This window comes from Lycorma delicatula, chromosome 7 (assembly GCF_047948215.1).
Source record: "Lycorma delicatula isolate Av1 chromosome 7, ASM4794821v1, whole genome shotgun sequence".
Lineage (NCBI taxonomy): Eukaryota > Metazoa > Arthropoda > Insecta > Hemiptera > Fulgoridae > Lycorma > Lycorma delicatula.
Window position 1 is genome coordinate 3112215 of NC_134461.1, and position 26395 is coordinate 3138609.

General features: G+C 31.9%; 1 protein-coding gene across 4 annotated transcripts in view; it reads right to left on the reverse strand.

Moving 5' to 3' along the window:
- LOC142327445 (uncharacterized) overlaps positions 1-15794 on the reverse strand; it is a 116353-nt gene extending 100559 nt beyond the window's left edge. For 3 of the 4 annotated variants that reach the window (XR_012756992.1, XM_075370531.1, XM_075370529.1), the window contains exons 1-2: positions 15611-15794; positions 7063-7224 (exon numbers count right to left, since the gene is read on the reverse strand). Coding sequence is in view for 3 of the 4 variants with exons in the window: in XM_075370531.1 (XP_075226646.1) it covers positions 7063-7212 (150 nt within the window). In the remaining variant the exon portion in view is untranslated. Of the gene's footprint in view, positions 1-7062; positions 7225-15287; positions 15415-15610 lie in introns of all 4 variants that reach the window. The other variant, XM_075370530.1, reaches the window with a different exon arrangement.
- Positions 15795-26395: the final 10601 nt, after the last annotated feature.

Sequence of the window (26395 nt, forward strand, 5' to 3'; positions counted from 1 at the left end):
CCATTCCTAGCCCTGATGGGCTTCACCGCAGATTATCTTTTAGACCCTTCAAACCTCTTGCCATTTCTAACTTCAATTAGACTATACGCTAAGATCATTACTTAACTGAGTCTTTTAAACACCAAAAATACTATTCTCATACCGATAAAACACGTGTTGATCCAACAACGATATTGTTCTACAATCCAATTTACTCAAGTCCTGTTGATTTACTTAAAAATCAAAAAAACAAATTCATAAATCTAATAAGCTTCTAATAAAAACACACCCTATCTCTCTCTGCTCTGGTCCACTTTCAGGAACGAGGTCAGTGCCTGCACCCTCCCACACTGCAGCTCCATCATAGAGTTCTCCACATTCCCATCCTAACAGTGAATATCTTGGCTAACCAGGGCTCAATGTCAAAATGCCTATCTTGACAAAGTAATCACCCCGGTGGGCCCCCATCCACCCAGTTGCTATTCCATCTATATATACATTACAGCATCAGACCCCTTCAACCAATCCCCACAGGGCTGAAAATTGTACCAAGCCAGCAACTATGTTCCATTCCCTTCTGCTTTCCCAATTAACTTGCAAATCAGAATTGATCCCCGTAAGCTCTCTACGTACTTTAGTATGTTCAGCTTCATACCATGTGCAGACATATAAGATATGGTGCACATCATCGATGGTCCTACACTCTGGACACAAGCATGAATTAAACAAAATCTGGCCAGCCTATCTTGAAAAGCACCATGTCCAGAAGCTTTTAATATGCAGATTGAACTCCACCTAACAACCTGCATACTTCAAACATCAGGGAAAATGCCATACGTGTAACACCCATAAGACGAATCAGTCCACCTGAACTGTGAACTGCCATAAATGGAAATCTTGGTCGTCTATTCCCTTTAAGTGTCCAGAGATAAGTTGGCCTATCTTCTTGTCAACATATCATAACTGGTGCTCGATCGCAAGGATATCAACGGGCTTAATACCAGGAATAAGAAGGACCGCCTCTTGAAAGACAATCCTATCTGTACCAATCACAGCCAATAATAGCAGATGCTGGGCTTTTCAACAGAATATTCCTAAAACATTTGTATTTCATTCGATGAACCCAGACAGGTGCAGCATACAGCATTATAGTTTTGCATACATTCTTACATAGAACTGCACGGTTCTGAAATTAAGCACCCGATCGGGGTGAACTGCTCTCTAAACACCGAAGAAAGCATTACAACTTTTTTTGCAGCATACTGAAAGTGCTCCTTGAATTGAAGATTCTCATCAAAGATAAAACCTAGATACTTCTGCAGCAGGATGTACCTAATTCAATAACCTGCCATTGACACATGAAATCGTTGTGTAACAGCCAGTCTGCCCTTGAGCAACATCACCGTTGTTTTCTCTCGGCTAAACACCATCTTATATTGCAAACTTTACGACTAGAGTATCTTGCAAGTCTGGGTTGCCCTGAATTCAATCTAATTTCTCAAATCTCTTTTAACCAACAAAAGCTCATCAACCACAAGCACGATAATCCAGCATCCACCGAGTAATCTCAACCGCATCAAAAATTGAATTTAATCTAGAGCAGGATTCCTAGAATACTAACCTGCTGACAACCTTTAGGTAGATTTTTCCTACTTTTGAGACACCATCACGAAGAACAATGTCTCAACTGCTGAAATAACTATAATACATTCAGCTGATTCTGTATATAATCACGCTTCTGCAGCTGAAACAGGGCAGTGGGCTACCACAAATTATTAAAAGCTCCTGATATGTCCAAAAAGATACCTAAGACATTTTAAAATTCACTAGAAGAAGCAATGCTCATAACCTTACGAACAGCATCATCTGAGCATCTGCCTGGGCGAAATCCATACTGATCATACATCAATAACTTTCTAGAATTAAACCTGTCAATAATATGAAGATACCAAACCATCTCAAAAACCTTTCTAATAACTGGCAGGGGCATTAAAGGCCTCTAAAAAGAACTCATAGTGGGGTCCTTATTACCACCTTTAAACAATTTAAGAACACCTTTTTTCCAACAAGTAGGGAAACAGCCAGCAAAGAGCATTCCATTAAGAATTCTAGTCAACGTACCAACATTAATTCTGACAGGACAGAGAAGGAGCTACTAGACCATGATTCCATCGAAACTGGGGCTTTATTTCTTTCTTTTTTTTCCTGTTTAGCCTCCGGTAACTACCGTTTAGATAATTCTTCAAAGGATGAATGAGGATGATATGTATGAGTGTAAATGAAGTGTAGTCTTGTACATTCTCAGTTCGACCATTCCTGAGATGTGTGGTTAATTGAAACCCAACCACCAATCGGTATTAATAACCAACCACCACGGCATCCACGATCTAGTATTCAAATCCGTGTAAAAATAACTGGCTTTAGGGGGGCTTTATTTCTACCAGAACTGAAAATTACACTGATAAACATAACTTTTCTTTCCTAACATGAGATAAATGATTTTAATCTGTTTTTCGATGCTGAAAATGAATATGAACTCAGAATCTTTCTATTAGCCACCATTTTTGAAAAATTTTTAAATTTTAATTAAAAGATTTTTTTCATTCTCAACATACAGTTAGCATTTTAAGCTCCTATATTGTATTTTGGTGGCTCAATTTTTATTGTTTAACTTTGTTAACAAAATATGTAACCTATAAATAAACAATACTAGACAAAGAATTAAATCATATCCATAGTCACATATTATGACATCATACCTAATACTGAAGAATGAGCCTTCACAGACAAGATTAATCATGTCTGTGCAGGTCAAAACATGTTGCTGAAAACACAGCTGTGTTGTTTGTATTAATCACTAGGAAGCAATTTAGGCACCAATGAAGAATCAGGCAGTACTGAAGAAGACAACAATGATTTTGATTTTGAATTATCTTTCAATAAGCCACATCTTATATCACAAGGTAAATTTCTTGACTCTGTTAGGGATTTTAATTTATCAAATAATCAAGCTGAACAGTTAGGATCAAGATTGCAAGGTTGGAATTTAATTCAAGAAAATACAAAAATTTTGGGTTTTTGAAGCCGACAAAAACAACTTTCTCAGTCTCAGAACTTTATTGATGAAAATTATTTGGTTTATTGCACAAATATTGATGAGCTTATGCTGCACTTAGGACAAGTTCATCAACCTGAGGACTGGCGCCTTTTCATAGATTCATCCAAGTATAGTTTAAAAGTGGTTCTACTACAGAACGGTAACAAATATCCTTCGATACCAATCGCTTATGGTATTAATTTGAAAGAGACATACAATGTCATGTAAAACGTTCTTGAAAAAATAAATTATAAATAACATATCTGGAATATATGTGGTGATTTGAAATTTATAGCTATTTTGTTAGGCACGCAGTTACTAAGTACATGTGTTTTCTTTGTGAATAAACATTATGTTGCCAAAGAGTGGAAGAAACGAGACAACTTGACTCCAAACGGGAAAAATATTATTCATGAGACCTTAGTTGAACCCAAAAAAAAATGTTTACCCCCTCTCTATATCAAGCTAGGACTAATGAAAATTTTGTAAAAGCAATAAAGAAGGATAGTCCTGGATTTTTGTACATCAGGCAGAAATTTCCAAATGTAAGTGAAGGTAAAATTAAAGAAGGAATATTTGTTGGTCCTCAAATAAGAGAGTCAGTCAAAGATGATGTATTTAACTCGACGTTAAATAATGTAGAAAGTACAGCTTGGGCTTCATTTAAAGACGTTAGCAAAAATATTCTCTGCAAAAAAAAATCAGACATTACCACAATATTGTTAATCAATTTCTTACTTCATACAGAGCTATGGGATGTAATATGTCTTTGAAAATACATTTCCTCCACTCACGTCTCGATTTTTTCCCGGACAACCTCAGAGATGTAAGTGACGAACACAGTGAATGTTTCCACCAAAACATTTTGGTGATGGAAAACTGTTATAAAGAGAATTGGAATAAGTAGATGCTACCCAATTACTGTTGGACATTAATTCGGGATGTGCCTGAGGCTATTTATAAAGCATCAGCGAAATCATTCTAACACAGGAATGACCATGCAAAATTATAAATTTTACAGATTTTAACTATAGTTTCCCTTAATTTTTTTTAAAGCGTAATTTATTTCAAACCAAGAACGATAGAAAAATTCTATTTACAGATCTGTAATGTACGCAAAAAATCAATTCAAGAAATGCTATCAAAATTATAGAAACATAAAGTTTTTTTTTTTGTCTATCAGTGTTACCTGACATACCTCTGCCTCTGTAATAAAGCATTAAAAGTGAAAAGCATCAATTTCCTCTTGAACCTGTAGATGATGAGTGTTCATTAGTCACATTATCTGACAAATCATTACATAAAATATCTAAAATGTCAGCTTTATTAGAAACTACACCCTGTTGGATCAAGAAAGCCGACAAAAGAACATTTTTCTTACACTTATGCCGTAGGAATCTATATACAAAACCCAAAGGACCCCTTTATTTCCTTGTTCTCTAATAAAAGAATGCCACGAATTCCTTTTTGATGTCATGACAAAATGAAAATACTCAAACCTGTGCCTTCAATAGTCATCTACCAAAACCGCTCATTGTTCAGGAACACTCTCCCAATGAGCAGCTCTCCTGAGATGGTTCACAGAATGTTTCAACAAGGACAACTGACTCTTCAACTGAACTACAAGGTATTAAATTCTCAGCAGCATCGATGAAAGCTAGTGAAAATCTTTCTGTCAACTGAATATCATCCAGACTTTGGTCTAAGATGTGGAGTCTAGTAGAGAGAAAGATAACAAATTTAAGCCAACCAACTTTCCTGTGCAGGAAGCACCACTGCTGAACAAGAACATTATATATATAAGAACCTCACAACTCACTAACCAACTCAAAAGACAATTAATTGACGATTACTTGAACAATGATCAACAACAGTCAACGTATCAATACTACCAGGAATATTCCTACCAACAACATAATATTTGTTCCATCAATCTCCTTCCACCTGCCATTCCAGCACATACCGGTAGGTAACTTACTGAGAACACTTAAGACCTCTAATCCATACTGCACCACAAAGCCTTCAAGTACTTCATCACTATCATCTGCGACTACACTGTGCCAAAGAAACAACTTAGCGCATTTACATCAGCATCTAGAACTATAGGACAGTTACTGACAAGACCAAGACCAAGATTTCTATCTCGCTTTCCTTAATGTTCCTTAGTGGGATCTCTATATTGAAAATATTAACAAGCAACACAAAAATCAAGACCACCAATAAGTTTCATAGCGACGTGATGAGCACGCCTAAAAAAGACAAAAATTTAATTTTCTCCTATACAGAACTGCAGACTACTGCTACTTCCAGAGTTATCATCGGGTTTTATGAAAAATTATTCTATAATTTTTCACTGTAATAAATAACTAGAAGAAATTTCACCTACTGTCACAATACTTAAGAATTACAAGAAGAGGACTTATTATATTTCTTTGTTATTTTGAATAAATTACTGTTATATCTAAAATATCTTTCCATCAGATTTTATAAAATACAAATAAAAAATTTATTTTACAGAAACAAGTCTATAAATTTTTAAATAATACTAATGGAAAAATTGTTTAAAACCCCTGAACTTTCTGCGTCTATTCAAGGGGTACATACACATGCTCACACCTTTTTGAATTGTGAATTATTTTATAGTTAATTTTTTATATCTATTATATTCATTTATCTGATGTATTTAACTTATTATTTCATGTGTTAATATTGTAAATAATTAACATGGATTTTATTTACATCTATTTTTTATCTTGTAACCAATTTTACCCACTCCTTACATGATCTACAGAATGTATTATTATGTACTGATCAGAATTAAAGATTTATTTATGATTGAAGGTTAAACAGTTCCTTAAATGTAAGCCAGATATTTAATGAACCTAAAATGTCAATAAATATAAAAATTATCAGAAGAAATTTTTTGGCAGATTTTAACAGTCTTTCTGGTGCATACTATTAAGCCAAGGAAGTAAGAGTTATAATAATATTATTGAAGTTTTTCCATACAGCTTAGAATTTAACTCCTCTTCCAATAATAAAGTTGAAAATCGGGAACACTTAATTGCATTAACTGAGTTGTATTAGTGACTTATAATTTACTTTATTATAAAAAAAAAAATAATATAAAAAATGTGTTAAGACTGATTTTTAAATAAGTAAAAATTATACAATTTGTGCTGCATCAAAGTACTCTAACAAAATGTAACTAAAAAAAGTTAATAATAAGCAATATTTATCATATAACAACTCCCTGAGAAAAGTTAATTACTCTCGCCTAGATGAACTCTTTTAAAATAATACAAATTTTTTGAGTCGACAGCTTGAAATAAAAAAATATATTCACAGAACTGCAATATTTATAGATGTAAGAAATTTTTTCAAAATTTCTTTCATGACGTTTAAGATCTAAGTATGACTGGAGATAATAATATTTATCTCCAGTCATACTTCTGATGTTATTTTTTTGATAAATTCAAGTTTATGATTGGATTAAAATATTTGTAAACTCCAAATCCCCTTTGAAGAAAGAAGCTCTTACCAGATTTTTAACAGATTCGATAAAATAAACTAATTCCACACATACAAAAGCCAACACACCAAAATTTCATGATTATTAGTTCAATTATTCCTAAGTTATAAATTAAAATACAAATAAAATATACACGTAAACTGTAACCAAAATTTTAGTACTTTTGGACTAGTGGAATACAAATATGTCAAAATTTGAAAGGGATAGTTTTACCTTCTGATCTCTACTATAACAAGTAAGAAAAGTAAAACCATTCATTCCTTTCCTACACTATAAAAAAAGACAGAAAAATGGTGAAAGAATAATTATACTTTGAAAGGAAAAAATGAAAAATAGAGAAAATACAAAGTTCTGATCAAAGAGAAGAAATAACATAGTTAATGAACAATGGATTTATACATGTGTAAATAAATATACTAACTGACAGACACCGATAATAAAAAGATGAAATTACCAAACAAAAATAATGCGTGACAATACTCCCATATTTATAAATTGTGCCCAATTTTAGTTCATCAACAATATTTGCTTCACAAAACACACATGTCTGATCGGTTCCAAAACTCTCCAATTTTTCGCACCTCATCCTGTTGAATTTTTTCATCCCCTAAGTCATCTGCGAAAGAAACAAAAAAATTATTAAAATTTAGATTAGAATCAAAAAAAAATTCTATAATGAGTAAAGACACGTTATGCAGTACACTATTTTATTAATCTTTTAAATAATTAATTCATTGTTTAAGTACGGGACTACAGTATTGAATTCTGCAGCAAATGAAAAACACCAGATTCAAATCCAGAAATTGTATTTCTTGTGACGGATCTTCCTGTGACGCACTTCACCACAGAGATCAGCAACAAAAAATAAATTTGTGTCTTTACTTTCAGTCACATTTTTTCTTGCAGCTGTGTTACATGCAAAGCAATTAAAAAATCAAGTTGCACCAGAATCATTTTAAATGAAAATAATAATGTTCACATAAGAGCAACTCCTCTTTGATAGAATGAATGAAAATAACTTGATTTTCATCAACTACATGTGGTATAGCTGCAACAGAGAATATCTCCAGGTTACAGACAGACAAATGTTCACAAATTACTCGTAGCTGAGAATAATGAGATTATAAAATTACGCAGCTCAAACAAGTAGAAGGTTTCACGCCAAGTTAAGATTTTAGATAACACCAAGATCACAAAGGATGATGCAGGACTATAATAGAGGTAATTTGAACTACCTATTGAAAAAAAATTAACTGGTGCTTGTTCATGTTAGAAGTGGCCTTTTTCATACCGGCAGTAGTTTTGAAAAGTCTATTGAAGTGATCTTATCAGTACTTAAATACTAGTTTCTTGCAGCTGTAAACCCAAAAAAAACAGCGCGCAGTACTTTTTCATTCAAGAGGTAAAACAGTATGAAGTATGTGATAAGTAGATGACTATAAAAAATTATAGTTATCAGAATAAAATAATCTGCAAGGAGATTAATTAAGAAAAGAGATTGGACAAAGAAAAGGATAGAGGAAGACTGAAAACAGGCATTATTAGTTCATTGAACGTAACAGGAAAAGTCCAACAATTAGACTGAATGATGAGTGATATGGCTATGCTGAGGATTATCGGAGATAAAATGGAAAAAGAAAGGATAGACACAAAAAGAATTAAGAAAGCTTTATACTTTTTCAAAGTGATGATGAAGAGGCAAGGAATGTATCAGCGTAATAGCATAGAAAGAGCTGAGGTACTTTATTGAAGCAATTCCATATTTTAACATGGAAAAAATTTAATCTTATGTAAAAGTGCGGGATATCATTATAATGAATTCTCCAGGATAAGAAACTAAGAAGGTGTAGAGGAATTGTTTTGAAAACTATAAGTAAAATCATGATATAAATGGGAGACTTAATGCTTAAAATGGTAAAGAAAGCTGGTGGGACCAAGGAGTCCTACCAACTAACTAAGGAATTACGTTAATAGAAACAAATACAGATTTGTACAGAAAAATCACCTAATAATCAGTAACGCTCCGTTTAGGAAGATCTCAGAAGTTAACTAGAACTAGTATACAGTCAAACTGAAAGAGACATAAGATGTGCAATAATCACAACTGTTGAAAAATAAAAGGAAAGCAATGATTAATAACAACAGCCACTCAAAAAAACTGGCTGATAAGTTCAACAGCCAACTGTAGAGTAGTAATTGCAAAATTTAGGTTAGAAATTAGTAAAGTACAGAATGAAAGATGAAGGTAAATATCAGTTAAAAGAAACTTTACTGGAGCAAGTTAAAAAATACATTCCTAACAGCAAAATAGTAGAGGTAATGAAAATGTTTGAATAATCAATAAATTACGTAAAAAAACCAATAGTGGAAGAGCAAATAGCATCATAAGAAAGATAAGAGACACAATGATGGAATGAAGAAAAGAAGGGATGTTAAAAAAAATCATGGAAGGAGCAGGTAACAAACAGCAGTAATGACAGCTGCATAGAATCAAAGATATAAATCCAAAACTTTATAAGAAAAGTAAATGCTGGAGAAAGTTTACAAAGAATCACAAATTAAGATTAAGAATATAAAAAAAGGAAAGGTATTTTCAAAAATGATTAAATATGACATGGGAGATCAATTATAACAGGGAGAGTTAAATAATTCCATAAGAGAAGTGAAAAACACAGTAACTAGAATGAGACTAGCAAAACCTCAGAAAAGGAAAAATTACAGCATAAAATGGTAAAGGTAGCGGTGTAAGAGTACTCTATCAGTTAATAAAGCTGCATTTAACTACCAGTTTCTTTAAGTTGTCTTTCCACATCTTCAAAAGTTTTGCGATCAGGTGCTCTTCAATGTGGATAAATATCATGATATTCTTGAACTACAGCCAAACTAATTTTGTTTACCGTAAATTAATATCATGTCCATATACTCTTCAAATGAATACATATTTGCATTGTCCCCCATTATGTAAAAAAGATTTCACTAAATTTTGTAAAAACTGTTTTCTGAATTGTACACAGAATCTCACAGATACTTTAATATAATATAAAAACCATCAAGATTATTCAAACACTGTCTCAAAAAATTAATTGTTGATCAGCTAATATTGTCAACCTATGAAAATAAATTAATTTATTCTGATAAAAAAGTAATAAATAAATGATCAGCTCTTATTTCCAATATACGGGCAAAATTAGTTATTTCATGTTGTTAAAATTTTTTTCACAATTCAGTCCGTTTTGTTTTTTATTTTTAATAAAGTTAAATTTAAATATCCTTTATTCAAGTTTTTATTAAGTATTTATATGAGCCTTTTCAGAATTAAATTTTCTACATTCCTAACTGAAAACAATACAACTTAATTAACCATTTAACAAAGTTTTCTTACATTAAAGCCAAAAATGTGTTTTTACCAATTTTTATGTTTTATGTCAGATATCTTTAAAACTAATGACGATACAGTTCTTGGACCCATTTTTTAATATTTTCAGGTCAAAAAAGAAAAAAATAAATTCACCCCTTAATTTATCTTCCCAGAATTTCAGAAAATTTTCATTTTCCCAGGGGAACCAAAATCTGGATCAAATCTTTCAGTAGTTGTAACTTGCTAAGGAAGTGTTTTCAGGCCTGTTTATGTGAAATTTTTTCCCTATTTTTAGCTATAGAATCAACTCCCAAGAGATTGCCTTATAGTTTTTAATCAGCTTGTACATTTTTTAAAAGTTACAAAAGAAAATCAACTGACACAATGAAGGGGTTACTTAATTTTAAAAAAAAGTAGAGACAATAACATACTGTCTGTCACCCTTCACAGAAGAGAATTATCATTTTATTATATGAGAAATGCATCTTAAAAGAGGATTTATGGAAAACCATTTTAAAAATAATTTCAGCATATAACAACGAACATAAATCAATTTATGCCAGCAAATTAAGCTTTATGTAAACTAATAGATTTAAAAATTAAAAAAATTTAATACTATTAATACTAAGCAGCAGCTAGTATTTTTTTTTTTTTTTTTTTTATCACTAGGTATTACAAAAGGTAATTATCATATTTTATGCTTAAGCTAAGCACAGTCGTACGTTGAGTTTTTTTATTATATTGTCACCTATTCTATTGTCATCATGGTACTTAATACTGTGGATTTTTGAGCCCTGGGATAAATCCTTAATTTCTTCATGGGACTCTGTGATTAGCAAAGCTTTGTTATATTCCCTTTTATATTTCTCATTTTTTATATTTTTATAATTTTTATTTTTTAAATTTTTATATTTTATTTTTTTTAAATTTTGTTTATTATATTATATATTTTAATCAGGGGTCTATCAATCTATTCCTCACACTTAATATTTCACAACATATGTGAAGTACATGCATTAAAAAACTCAATCTCCTTTTGCACTTTTTATTTTCTATTCATCGTTACAAAAACAATCTTTGCCAATTTGTACTAAGGTGTATGCTAAATTAATTAATCTTAATTAATTAAACAAAATCAAAGTTATTGCTATTTATTTCATATTCTTTTTTAATAATAATATTAATCCTGACACAATAAATATTAATTAAACAAAATTTAATGTAAAAAGATGATAACATATGCTTATTAAGAAATACTGATGTTTAAATTTGTTCTGGAAGATTCACAGTTAAGGTCTGTTCAAAAAATACGTAGACTAACATCATAAAACAAAATGTACTTTATTTAGAAGTTACTTGTCTAGGTCCCCTTCAAAGTACTCTCCTCCCCGACGCACACACTTATCCCAATGGTGCTTCCACTTTTGGAAACAGTCCTGGAACACTTCTTTTGTGATGTTCTTCAGTTCCTTCGTCGCATTTGCCTCAATCTCGGGAATCATCTCAAGTCTTCTTCCTTTCAAAGGTCTTTTGAGTTTGGGGAACAAGGTCAGGTGAGTAGGGTGGGTGGGGAAGAACAGCGATCGAGTGTTTGGCCAAAAACTTACAAGTTCTGACGGCTGAATGGGGCTGGAGCATTGTCGTGAAGAAAAAACCAATCACCGCTCTTCCACATTTCTGGGCTTTTACCGCCGAATAGCATCCTGCAAACATTTGAGAACTTCAATGTAGCAAGTCTGGTTCACTGTGGAGCCTTGGGGGAGATGGACTACACCCTGAGCATCAAAGAAAACTGTCAACATCACCTTCACATTGGAATGAACTTGACAAGCTTTTTTTGGTCTGGGAGATGTTTTACCGACCCGCTGGGACGATTGAACCTTTGTTTCGATCATCCAAGATTCATCACCTGTTATGATCCTAGACAAGAACTTTTCATCTTCTTATGAACGTTCAAGCGATTCTTGACAAGCCTGGACACGATGGGCTTTTTGGTCACCCGTCATCAGGCGTGGAACAAATTTCACAGCAACGCAGTGCATCTTCAGTTTTTTGGTCAAAATCTCGTAACATGATCCAACTGATATCACACATGATATCACACACTCTTCAGGAAGCTCTCTGATGGTCAGACGTCGATTTGCCGTCGCCATAAGCCGTCTTGAGCATATCAAAAGTTTAACACATAATTTCACAGCATCTCTTTGCTCATTCAAGTCATCCATTCTAAAATCCACCAAACGAAAAAAATACTCTTCACAAACAACTACGTAGCTAAGCAACCAATAATGATATCTGCAATCAAAAAACTGCGTTGTAATCAGATTTGTACGAACATGGCGACGCCAAGCGGATTTGACTGGAACCAACTGGACCCGAGCAATTCAAACAGTCTACGTATTTCTTGAACAGACCTCGTATATATTTATTATTAACTTGTTTCAACAACATTCTATATGATGTCAGAATCATGAGTATATATAAGCCCCAGTGGCTACCAGGAACAAAACACTCTCTCAAGGCTTTTGACTCATCGTCAGGCAGCCAAGGTCACCAGACAGATAACAGTAAGGATATCATACACACTATTCATGACCGTCCACATTGTTCCTAACAGATCTAAACCACCAGTGGCCATCAGATCAATGACTCCAGCCCAACACAACTTTTCAGCTGATACAAATAATTATATTTTTTATAATCAAAAATGTCACAAATATAATTTTATGGCTAATATTACAACCCTGGAAACAGGATTATCAACTCAACTGGCAGGGACTAACCACCACTTATTCTTTATTAATCTACAGCTTTTTAAAAAATTTCAAACTTGAGAATTTTTATAATTTTTCTTTTTTTTAATACTAACAACCATAATTTAATTTCTTTTTATATTCAAAATTTAGCTTCTTTTACTTAAAATTTATTATTGTTGTTTTTTTATTTTAATAAACGTGTAATATTTCATACCATCAGCATAATTTATGTTTTAATTACAAATTTTTTACTTAGAATCCCATCATATTTATCAATGTAAGGGTACGTGAAATTTATTGTATTATTAACATAACAAATCTCATACTATTAAAATATATATAAAGTGCCCCCTAAAGGAATGTATTGACATGGGGAAAAGGATTATGAATAATCAAATATTACAGAAATCATAAAAGGAATGTACAAAAATGTGAAAGCACAGTTAATTAGTGAAGTTAGTGGGAAACACGTAATAGTTTTACAGTCAAAACTGACCTAAGATAATGTTTTAATATTTAGACACTGTTCTACGTATTATTGAAATCCAAGAAAAAGTTCCAATTTTTTGCTCTTTTTGCAAAAAATGAGCAAAAGAGGCAGTTTTGCAAATACAAGATGCACTGAAAATGTTTACCATTTTTCCTGCAAAAGCTTATTGTAAAGAACGATAAGGCAGGATTAAGTATAGATCCTTTATTTATAGCCTGAATCTAACTGGACAAGGGGAAAAGAAAACAATGATGAAAGCATAATATATTAAGTATGTTAAACGCCATAACAATAATGATCGTATACAACCTTATGTGTATAAATGACACAGCCATTTACAAGATTATCATGTATCCAAGCCAAACAGATTGTATTAAATCTAATTCATTACTACTACAAAATATAAATGCTTAAAAATAAGCAATTTAACACAACTACTAAATAATAAAATACATTTGGGAACTATTAATTATAATGGTGCCACTTAAAAGTCAATCTGTAGTTAGTCAGTTAGTTGTTAGATGGCACTGCTGAAAGGCTATATTGAAATAAGAAAATAAATATAATCTAATCGAACTTAACCTACGCTCACTTTGCTTGCTAGTCAAGGTTAGCGAGCGAAGCGAGTATGGGTTAAGTTTTGTTAGATTATATTTATAATTTTATTATGGTATTTTTGGCGCCATCTAACTACAGTGACTAACTACAGATCACCAGATAAAACTCTATATAAGCATAACAAACAAGTTTCTTAAAAATTCTACAGATTATTCTGGCAAGAAAAAATAAAATAAATATAGCTTCAATAAGCTTTTAGATATGTGATTTTCAGCTAATGCTATTTTTCATTATGATACCCAGGAAGCTATCTATTATTTAAAAGTTAAATAATTCTTATATATGTTTTTATTTCAAGTAATATATGATTTTTCCATTTCTATATTCTAGTTTCTGAATACCTGTAAATTTTAATTATTATCTACCCATTTCTAATCCAGCATTTGGCATACATCAAAGCGATAGTAGGCACATGAAAAGTGTTATTTTCTAGGCAAAATCCATGCATTACGTAATCATTAGCATATCTACCTCACACAAATATTGACTTAATAAACCAGCATTACAAAATGTACCATCAACATTAGGAACATTCCAGGCTGAAATGTATTTTATTATAAGAGTAAGATAACTTACAATTCACTGCAGAATATTAACTCTACAGATCAGCTCCCTAGATCTCACCACATTCAGAGCAAATAAATAACACACATATAACTTTTTTCTCATGCATGACTATATTGATATGCACAATATTTTCGGCTGATTACTGAAGTGAAGAATTCCACACAAAATAAATATCTAGTCAGTTATAGAGATGTTAAAGTAATACTTACAATTAAAAGTACCATAAATACTGTCTAATCCTTAACTGACAGAAAAATGCATTTCATTGACATATCAAATAATATGTACCGATACATAATACCCAACAGTTTCTTCTATACATACTTTCAAAATTATTATGAAAATAAACATACTGATTAACACAAAAATCTGCACGTATAAGATTGAACTGCATATGCACATCAAGCTGATTAGGCACCATTCAAATGCAGATACAAAAAGTGCATAAATAATGCAAACAGTTAAGATCAATCTGCAAATTCATACATATCCACATATGCTCACACACAGACACATGCACGCACACACATAAAAATATATTAACTGCAATATGAAGTTTATACATGTCAATTAAATGCCACAACAACCTCATAGCGCAAACAAGATATTTACAAAGTAAACTATTTTTTTTTAAATTTAAAACACTAACACAAGACTTCTGAATTACACAAAAAACAAAAAGGTATATGACATACTCATAAGTGAAAATGTCCAGAAATTTTGTGTTACAAGAAGCCATTGAAACAAAACAAATGCACTGAACAAAACTTTTTAACAGTTAGCACTAAAACCACAAAGTGAACAATAGGATGACACATTATAAATAATTCTTAAGTGAAAAAGTATCAACGTAATATGCTTATAAAATATTCGTTAGTAATCAATGTTACCCGAGTAAAGTAGAGAATACATTGCATCATTTCTGACAGTAATGCTTCTGTCCCAGCAACAGTTCAAATCAAGATACATTATTAAGGAAAGTAGCCTGCATACCTCTATTGTAATTAAATAACATTTCTGAAAATAATAATCAAAGCTGATCATTAACCCAAGAGCATACAACAAAAGTTAACTTCATAAAAAACGTAATTAAAAAGAAAACTTGACACCAAAAAATTAACCGACTTCTGGTAATATATAACCAACAATATTCTTTTAAATTATTCAATGCAGTTTATAATTCTAGAAACGTAAAAAAATCGATTCAACATACATTAACTAGTACAGATGATTACCAAAGCATAAATGTCACTGATGCCTTTCACAAATAAATTGTTTAATCAAGTCACAATAAACCACAACTAACACAAACATTGTTTACTTCGACTACCGCCATTTTAATCGGCTCTGCCTGATACTTGCAACACGTCGAAAATACTCGGTCACGCATAACTCAAAAACAAAACGCGCGAATATGAGGTAAAGCGCATGAGCGCTGATATGGTATATTTGAATTATTGTGTAATGAGTTTTCGAAAATATTTTTGCGCTGTTAAATAAACGGATCTCATAGTTGTCGTATGTATCAATCCAAAATAGTATCTTCATACCGACTTCTATAAAAGATAGCAAGGTTTTACCAAATTAATCTTTTTTTATTATATCAGTCTTATTCTTTTTACATTACTGTAATTTTTGTTTGCAAGTAAAAAAAAATTATAATAAATCAAACTAATAAAAGAAAACAAGGTATGGAGTATGGAAATAAAGGACTAAACATCGTTATGATGTATTTAATTAAATAAAATAATGGGTGCCCAATCAACTTTCAGACAGTTTTAATTTGTTTAAATATATTTTTCATGTTGTAGAAATGACATTTAAGGTAGTCTGTTGTCTGAAAGTTGATTGATCACCCACTATTTTATTTAATTAAATTGTGCATAACGATGTTTAGTCCTTTATCCCATATCTTGTTTTCTTTTTTTTTAGTTCGATTTATTATCGTATATTTAGCTCAATTTATTTTTTTTTTTGGATCGCGTTTTTTAACTTTTATAATTGTTTTTATTATTTAATACTTCTTAGTGATCATCGAGAAAAATTCATAATTGGAAAACTTATGGATATAACTTATTTAACGCACTAAGATAAATGAGGAAACTGAAACATTTCAATTTATTTATTTATTTAATTGGCGTATATCAGTCTAAGCGTACAGATTTCTCAAATGATTACGTTCCTTGAGAGACTTTTTATCGAGCGGATCGTACAAGAATTTTCTATCCAAACAACTAACGGCTAACCCTCCAATTAATTTTCTCACGCGACTCAATGCTACGTAGGCCTAGAGCCCGTGGCAAAGATGTGTGAGTGTTCAGATTTACGGCAGCTTTATATAGGACAGTCCCTTGTAGGTTATGCACCGTCGCAGCCCAGCACAATATTAGTGGCAGCGTAAGCCGTTCCGCTTTTCCCTGACCCCCTAAAGCATTGATTCCCAAAGTGGTCCAGGTGGACCCCCAGGGGTCCACAGGAGACTCGACGGGGGTCTACGTTGGCGTGACAAAAAAATGGGGGTTCACAATTCGTAAGCGGGGGTCCACGAAAATTCATCTGGTTTCGATAGTGAAGAACTAAAATGTCGGTTTGACTTTGCCTATCGATCTAGGCAGATAATGTTTTGAGAAGCTCAGCGACTGTTACTTGTAAAACCTTGCATATTCCATATTTAGTACAACGAACGTGTCGAGACTTGCAAAGCGCCGCCGCCGTCCGCAACGCTTGTTCAGACGTGCAAAGGGACGAAATACGACTTGTGGTGTGTGTGCTAGCAATCTTGCATGAACTTGTTTGATTCTTCACTAATATAAATACGATTGCCAAGGATAAACGTTACTCATTTGTTTACGGAATTTCGAAAAGAAAAGTAAAGCGAATAGATGTTAGCGTTTGCCAGTGTCGGAAAAAGTAGTAAGTACTTACCTGTTTTTTTGTTATACTTACTTTTATTTTATTTATTGTTTATTTATTTATTTGAGAATTTATTGTACACGTCAGTAAACAAAAAATGCACAAATTACAAAAAATACGTAAGTACAAAAGGCGAGGCTTATTTCTAAAAGAAATCTCTTCCAACCCACCTGCGATAAAGATATATTTATGTTGTAATAAGTATATTTGTAATGTTTGCGTGTAGTAGGTATTAAAAATTAAATACTGAACAGAGCCATTATTAGAGACTTCCCTAAAAGAACAGAAAGCCGAGAAAGGTTGAACTTTTTGTCCCTACTTTATTAGTAATATTTTTTTTACCCGACTACTGTGTGGTGGTTCACAAATAATTATATACATTTATACAACGTGTTACAGAATAAGGGTTACAACCGGGAAATGTTATGTTCAGGATCAGTTTTTAAGTCGATTCTAATAGTTTGTTTTTGTATATCTGAAAAAAAATCAGTAAAAAGTGGTCAAATCACAATATTGAAACGTCGCGCGCGGCGCGGTCAAAGCCGCGGGGGCTACACTACCTACGCGACATCACAATATTGTAATGTGACCACTTTTTACTGTCTCCGTTTAAGGATTTATTAATTTTTGGTCTAAATTATTTTTCAGATATATAAGAAAAAACTATTGGAATCGACTTAAAAACTGATCCTGAACATACCATTTCTCGGTTGTAACCCTTATTCTGTAACACGTTGTATATTTTCATAAATTGTACCTGTCTTTACATACTCGTAACGTGCATCAAAGTAATAAATAAATGATTAAAATCGCAGAGTTGTGATATCAAAATATTGGTTATTTAAAAGTATTTTCTATAGAATTTACAGAAATATATCAAAATATAATTAATGAAAAAATGTTTTACGTCACATTATAATCGGTTCAGCCATTTTCATAAAACTTTATTATGGATCTTACCGATTTATTGCTTTTAATAATTAGAATCAGTTTGCCGCTGGTACTTTATTTCATTGCAACAATTAATTAATCCTATTCTGTTAAAATAGTCATATCCTGTTAAGTAAGACCGCCTTGAGATTACTAAAACAAAGTTTTTTTTTTATTTACCGGTAGGTAACAGATACGAAACGTGGCTGAATGTATGAAGAAATGTCGACTGAAGTGTTGATTATTTAAAATTTGGATTTCTTCCATCAAAGGCAGACAAGCGATTGCCTATATGCCTTTTGTGCAGCAAAATTTTGAGCAATGACTCTATGAAACCATCGAAGCTCGAAGATCATCTAAGAAGCTGTCATCCTGATAAAATAGGTAAAGATTTGAAATATTTTCAAGCATTGAAGGAAAAATATGAAAAGAGACCTACCGTGCACAGTATGTTCGCTTCAACGTCTGAAAGTAACGATGATGGCTTGCGGGCATCGTACAATATTTCATTACTTATAGCGAAATCTGGAAAACCGCACACCATTGGAGAACAGTTAATTTTACCCGCTGTTGAAGAGGTTTAAAAACTGTTCTACACAAATCTCCATTTGACATACTCTAAAGAATTCGTTTGAGTAACAACACTGTACAAAGACGTATTGATGAAATGAGCTCTGATATTGAAAGTTTCTTGTGTAATTATCTGCAAACAACTCATTTTTCTATTCGACTGGACGAGTCAACTTCACCTGGTAATGAAGCATTATTATCGGCATATGTTCGATTTGTTATGGACGAAGAAATTCATGAAAAGTTACTATTCGCGAAAACTTTGGAGACGGACACTAATGGTGAATCAATATTTAATGTCTTGAGTGATTTTTTTAACGAAAAAGCAATTCCATTCACAAACGTCATTTCGGTGGCAACAGATGGAGCCATGGTCGGGCGATATCGTGGTTTTATAAGCCATCTTAAAAGAATTATACCAGAGGTAATTGCAATTCACTGTGTCATCCACCGACAACACCTAGTTGCGAAAAATCTGAGTGATAGATTGCACCAATCGCTTCAACTTGTAATTAATGCTGTTAACAAGATAAGAAGCAATGCATTGATTACGCGTTTATTTGCCCAATTGTGCGATGAAAATGATGAAGACTTCCAACGATTGCTCTTACATATTGAAGTACGCTGGTTATCGAAAGGTGCATGTTTAACAAGATTTTACTCACTTTTTGAATCGGTTTTAGAGTTTCTGGAAGGTAAAGATTCAGATTTAAAAGAAAACCCGATCACTTTGAAAGCTGACATTGCGTATTTAACAGATTTGTTCAAAAAATTTAATGACATTAACTTACAATTATAAGGGGACAGTCTCAATTTAATAAAAACAAAGGGTGTAATTTCAGCTTTTCTTGGAAAATTGAAATTTATGAAGCAAAATATTAGTCGGCGCGTATTTTCCCAGTTTTCAAACTTGTCACAGGTAGAATGCCTTGAGGATATTCGGACATACGTTCAACATTTAATCGCTCTGCATGATGACTTCAAAATCAGATTTGAAGATATTCTGACGATGGAAATACCACCACGGATCATAAATCCATTTGATGAAACGGAAGTGGAGAATGTGATATTACAAGAGGAGCTACTCGAGCTTAGCACTAATGAGGAGCTGAAGGTGAAATTTAAAAGGGTATCAAACATTTTGGCTGTAGGCAGAAATACCAGAAAAATATCCTGGACTGTGGGGAATTGCGAGAAAGCTTTTGATAGCGTTTCCCTCGTCATATCTTGTCGAAAAAAGTTTTAGTGTCGTTACAAACCTTTTATCAAAAAAAAGGAGCAGATTCAATATCACAGAACGGGGAGATTTGCGTTTATTCCAAACAAAACTGAAGCCAAATATTGATAATTTGCTGTCAATCCATCAAGTACATCCCTCCCATTAAAATTTTAACTATTTTCTGATTGTCATTGTAGAAGTTACATTACGTTATTAATGTTTAATTTTAATTATATTACTACAATTTTATTATATTACATTGCTACATGATTACAATAATAATTAATAGTGTAATGATTACATATTTGAATAAATGCGACACAAAAAATATACTATTTTTCATTTGCTTTTTACCACTCTGAATGGGAAGTTTTCTAAATAAAATAAGTGAGAATCGATTGCTTTCTTGTGCTGTGAGTAGATCTCAAAAATGTAAAGTTGGATGGAAGCATTTTTTTTGATCGGCCAACTTTACCTTTTTGACATCCACTCACAGCACAGTCGATCAAAAATTAACCGATCGATTCTCACTTTTTTTTCGGAAGCTGTTAGTTCGTGGAACTCAGCCGTAACGCAAATTTTCATAGTTAGATCTAATCTTCACATTTTCCGTCGACTGGAAATATGGTAGAAATGTAGTGCAGGGGGTCCACCAGAACCAGCAAAATTTTGAAAGTAGTCTATGAGAAAAATAAGTTTGGGAACCTCTGTGCTAAACCGTAAGTAACTAACTGTTTGTAAATTGTATGGAATGACTGATGAGTTATTATCATGGATTTTTTGGAATGGAAAATCTTGAGGATTAATGCAAATTTGTCGATACATTTTTGGAATATCTCCTGATTGCACGTAGCTATGAGTTCTAAAACGAATTATAATTGAGAATTCAGCAAGAATTGAATTGAGTGATCGGCCGTTTGATGTTTTTGTACTACCCTCAAATACTACTCTGGTTTTGGTCGTGGTGGAAGATTCACGAAATACTGCGTGGTGGGGCAAATAAAAGGTTTCAGATGAAGCCTTGCACTGAGACGAATCTACTGGTTGCATGTGATCTAATTCTTATATTCTTTTATGAAATGGAAGTAATCTTCCTTAAGTTTAGCGTTTTTCTAAAATCTACGATGTAACAAATTAAAACGATTCCTTACATTCTCATACGAATCTCCTAACGTACAGTTTTCCTTACGAGGAAGAGATACAACAAATCTGCCTTGGTCATCACGAAAGGAATTTTCAACGAAATGTTTTTCGCAGAAAGATTCCTCCTTAGTCGGTAAACGATCTTCAATCTCTTCAGATCTCCAAACTGAATTTAATTGAGAGGAAAGTTGTTCATCGCTAACAAAAAGTGATATTGAATCTGAATTATTTTTCCGTTTACTAGATTTAGTAGGGATTTGACCCTAGACTATGAAACCAAGACGGGTTTCTTGAAGTACGGTATGATTAGCATTATCAGTTAATTGAACAGGCTTAAGTAATGAAAGATAATATTGAGCTCCCCAGGAACGTTAAAATTAGGATCGGCAAGAAAAAGGTGATAAGGAATTTCCCAGCCGGTTACTTTTATAAAATCATTAGGTAACAAACCTGTAATAGATGGCACTATATGACATTTCAAATTAAAATTAAAATTTTCTAACCCAGAATTAATATTTAAATCAACACTTAGCTTAGATTTAGTAACAACATTACTAATACCTGAAATCGGCATTAAAATAGGTTTGGTTTGAAACCCCGGTTTAGCAGCAAACCCTTCAGTACAAAATGAAATCATCCAAGCAGAATCAACTAAAACCCTGGCTTGAATAAAATAGACTCCTGGCTTTTGCAAGTAAAACAGACTTGTTAGGTTCTGATTTTAAAGTACAATATGAACTATAAGTCGGGGGAGCTTGAGTCGGCTTGGAAGATTTATTTGCTGCGTCTCACAGCGTTTAATCGAATGAATCAGTGTATGATGCTTTCGTGAGCATTTTTTACATTTACGATTGCTTGGACACTCTTTCACAATACGCTGTTTACCAAAAACAATTAAGACAATTTTTTCTGAAATACAAATTTTTTTCTTTCATTAACATCATATTTAAAAAATTTATCACATTGATACAATTGATAGTTGTTAATTTTACATAATGCACACAAAATTATTTACATAAAATACACTTTTACTACAACTAGGTTTTGAATAATCCTATGTCTCTGCCGCTAAACCTACATTAGACGGTTGCGTTATTCCATTACCTAGAATTGTGTCCGTGGATTAAGTAATTTACACTTAGATTCTAAGAAAGAAATAAGTTGTTCTAACTTCTGGAATTCATTATCTTGTAATGTTTTTCCCAGTCTTTTAAATTATTTAAGTTTAATTTTTGAGTAATTAATTGTATTATAATAAATTCTAAATAATTAATATTTAGATTCTTTAATGCATTAATATTATAGAGGCTGACAGAATACTTAGACAAGATAGAGTGTGGTATAAATTTAGTAGACTCTCATAGAATAACCCGCTGGGTTGTTCTAGAGGTAAATGCGTCTTCACAAATCAGCTGATTTCAAAGTCGAGAGTTCCAACGTTCAACTCCTAGTAAAGAAAGTTACTTTTACACGGATTTGAATACTAGATCGTGGTTGCCGGTGTTCTTTGGTGGTTAGGTTTCAATTAACTACATATCTCAGAAATCGTTGACCTGAGACTATACAGGACTACACTTCACTTACGTATCATATCATTCTCATTCATCCTCTGAAGTAATACCTGACGGTGACTCCCAGAGGCTAAACAGGTAAAGAAAAGAAGACTCATTGAATAATTTTTCAATTAGTAAGTATTGATTGTGAGTATGTCAACAAGCCTTGTTCAGAAGTAATCCTTTTTAACTACATCTGTTCTGAACTACAGTAAGCTTATTTTTATTTTTAAGTATATCTATGGCATTGTGGAACTTTCAAAATACTACAGAAAATTGGATTTTATATCCAATTTTCCCAAAAGACTATTATCATCACTTTTCTCACTGGTAGTTTGATGTTGAATACTTCCTAACTGGATAGCTGGAATACTTCTATTTCATGGTTTGAAGCTTGGATTCTAGCTTATAATGATGGATGTAGGTCTTAAGTAATTATTCTTTCCAAAATTAACTTCTTTAATCAAAGAGCATTGTTTTAATTCCTTACAAAAAATTTTTGATTTCTTTAATATTGTCAACATCTATTGAACCAGTTTTGCACATGTTTTATGGTAGTTCAACTTATTACAAATGACTGAAAGAACTACTATACCAATGCTTATATTATAATTTTACAGTCTGAAATTGGAAAATCTTGTTAGCGAAAATTGTTCTTCAAAAATATACTTTTATGAGGACTTCCTACAGTTGATTGATTGATGACAGGAATGTCAACATTATGATTTTGAAAACATACTTCTTTTTTTATATATTTAATTACGGATTTTTTTCCTTTACTTAATAAATGATTCTTGTAAATCTTAGTGACTGTCATAAAATCTATCTGTATGTAAATTCTAACTCAATTCTAGTAAATATGAATATATTTTAATAAATTCATGTAGTGTAGATCACCAACAAAAATGATCTGTTTTTTTTTGACATCAAATACAAAAAAATAAATACAATAAGTTCCATAGAATATAAATTTATTATGCAAAAAGTAACTCTACTGACCTCCATTATGGAGTGAAATATCAATCTTTCATCTAGAAGGTTGATGATTTAAATTACAATAACGATTGAAATGTTTCGTACGCTACAAAATTTACATATCATATTATCATGTATAAGCTCAGAGATTAAGTGATTAACAAAACATAAAAAAGCTATTTTTTATATTAAATAAATGTTTTGTGATTATGATAGGAATAGGTAGGTCTTACTCCATAGATAAAAGATCATGAAGCCAACATTCTCACATGTTCCATCATAAATTAACAAATGCCTCTATCCAAAAATTTGTCTATATAAGAATAAGTCCATCAGAAAACACACAAACATAAGTAGTAGCACTTAAAAAACAGTACAGAACTTTAAATAAATTTATCAACACACCCGTAACTCAATATTAGGTCTGTTATTCAATATAACAAACATCCGACTGAAAAAATAAAACAAATATACCTCAACAGAACATCTCAGAAATCATAAATTCATCAAACATTATTATAAAACAAAAATTACATTACATTACAAAACAAATCTTACATAAAAACTGATGGTCTTCATACCTTATTTGAAGGTATTCTTTATATGCATTCCTGTTTTCAGCTCCTAGCTGAAATCTTTCTACGACACAGAACAAACATCTACACTCATTAAAAACAAAACATATTCAAAATTGATGGAAAAATAATTTAATGATAATTACACAGATATGTTGATGACACTATCTGATTGTACTGAAGCAACACAAGGTGAGGAGGTGTTAACAGTTATGTGAATAACTATTAACATGTGTAAACAAAATACACTGCAAATTAAACTTAACAGCTGAATATAAACACAATAAATAAATCCATTTTCTTGACCTCACCATCATGACAAATACACTCTGAGAATACAGTTCTTATTCTCAAAACCTCAGTTCACTTGACCTCACATAAAATTTTAGAAATACAATCCACAGACTATTCAACACACCTATGTCACTTAACGACTGCATAGAAGGACTAAATGCTGTAAATTGTCTATCAAACATAAATGGATATAATAGCATACTAATTGACTCGTTCCATATAAAAGAAATAAAAATAAAAGCAATAATAAACAAACTAAAAAAATGTAGGAACAATTAAGTTATTACTCTTTGAATAATAACATTTAGAATGTAGAACCTATTAAAATCCTATGTTTATGGTTTCTGACAAGTTTTTTGATATAGCCAAAAACTCAACCTCTTCTACGTGCTCAATTCTTTTACTTATCACCCATTAACATGTTCATTTTCACCACAATGAAGGCTAATTATATTTAGTCTTGAACTTTTTACAATTAATTTACTGTCTGTAAACCAATCTTCTAATTTACTGAATGAATCAACAGCATCAGATCACAAATCCTCAGTAATTTTAAATCAATATTACAGTTTCATTAGCTTATAAAAATTATTTTATTAGAAACAGATCATTTACAAGATTAAGAAACGTAAAGACACTTATACTAATCTTTGCGTAATACTTGTTTTCCAGTTACAGGACACTATATATTTTAATTACTTGAATGTAATATGAAGTTCAGCTTACAACCCCTGAAGTTAGATTTGTACAAAAAAAATCCTAAACACTAAATGATCCAGTACTGAAATTAATATGTAAAATGATACAATAAAAAAAACTTTATTGCATCAACAGAAATTCTTATGGTCTTTAGCTTCCAGGCAATACTACCTGTAAAGTCTGTACATGCTGGGGTAATACTGAAAAGGCTTTTCTATAATCAAACTGTTTTTTGCTGAGTATTTAAAATTTTATGAAGTATGAAAGAGGACTTTTAAAAAGGTATTCTCAGAAACTCCTGATAAGGCAAGAATAGATAACCGTTAATAATTTTTATGAGTATGTTTGATCTTTTTCTAAATTTGAAATTATTTATGCAAATTTTAAACAATCAAGAAAATTTTTTTCTGGAAGATGTACAAACACTGCATAAGTATTAAAAATTCCTAGTATTTATTCAGGCCCCACTGGCGAAAACCTTTTTTTAGACAGCCATTTGCAGACAACTCTCCCTCCAGAAACTGTTCTTTGGTTAACTGAAGGTAAAGAATGACAATATCCATTACTTCTACATAGTTGAAAATCAAATTCAAAGGTGTTACATGCGGCAGAAGAAATATTCACAAATTATGAAAGTAACTTGGAGCACTTTTCTAAAATAAACTTACCATTTACTAGAATTTATACTGGATTGTTTATATGAGAAGGTGCATACTCTCTCTTGATGTGATGGGTTAAATTATACCATATTCCAACTTATTATTAGCAGAAATTTTAATTTTGAAATTCAGTTTGTAAGCAGTTGTGAGTTTCTTATAGGTAACACTTAGGTGGTACCATTGAAAGTACGCTACTACATCATTGTTATTAACAATTACGTATTTTCAAGATATGAATGATTTTCTAATTACTACAGAATATGAAATTAAAAGATCGGCTGTAATTATATTTTACGTATAAAAATATAATATGTATACATTTTTTTTATTTAATTTTTTTTTGTTAAGGGTTACAGAACAGTTTTAATAAGTCATCGACAGGGATGCAAAGCAATAAACACAGTTTCTACTATCACTGTGTAACGCATACGCACTCTACAGACAGTAGTCGATCGGTTCTCTTTGTTT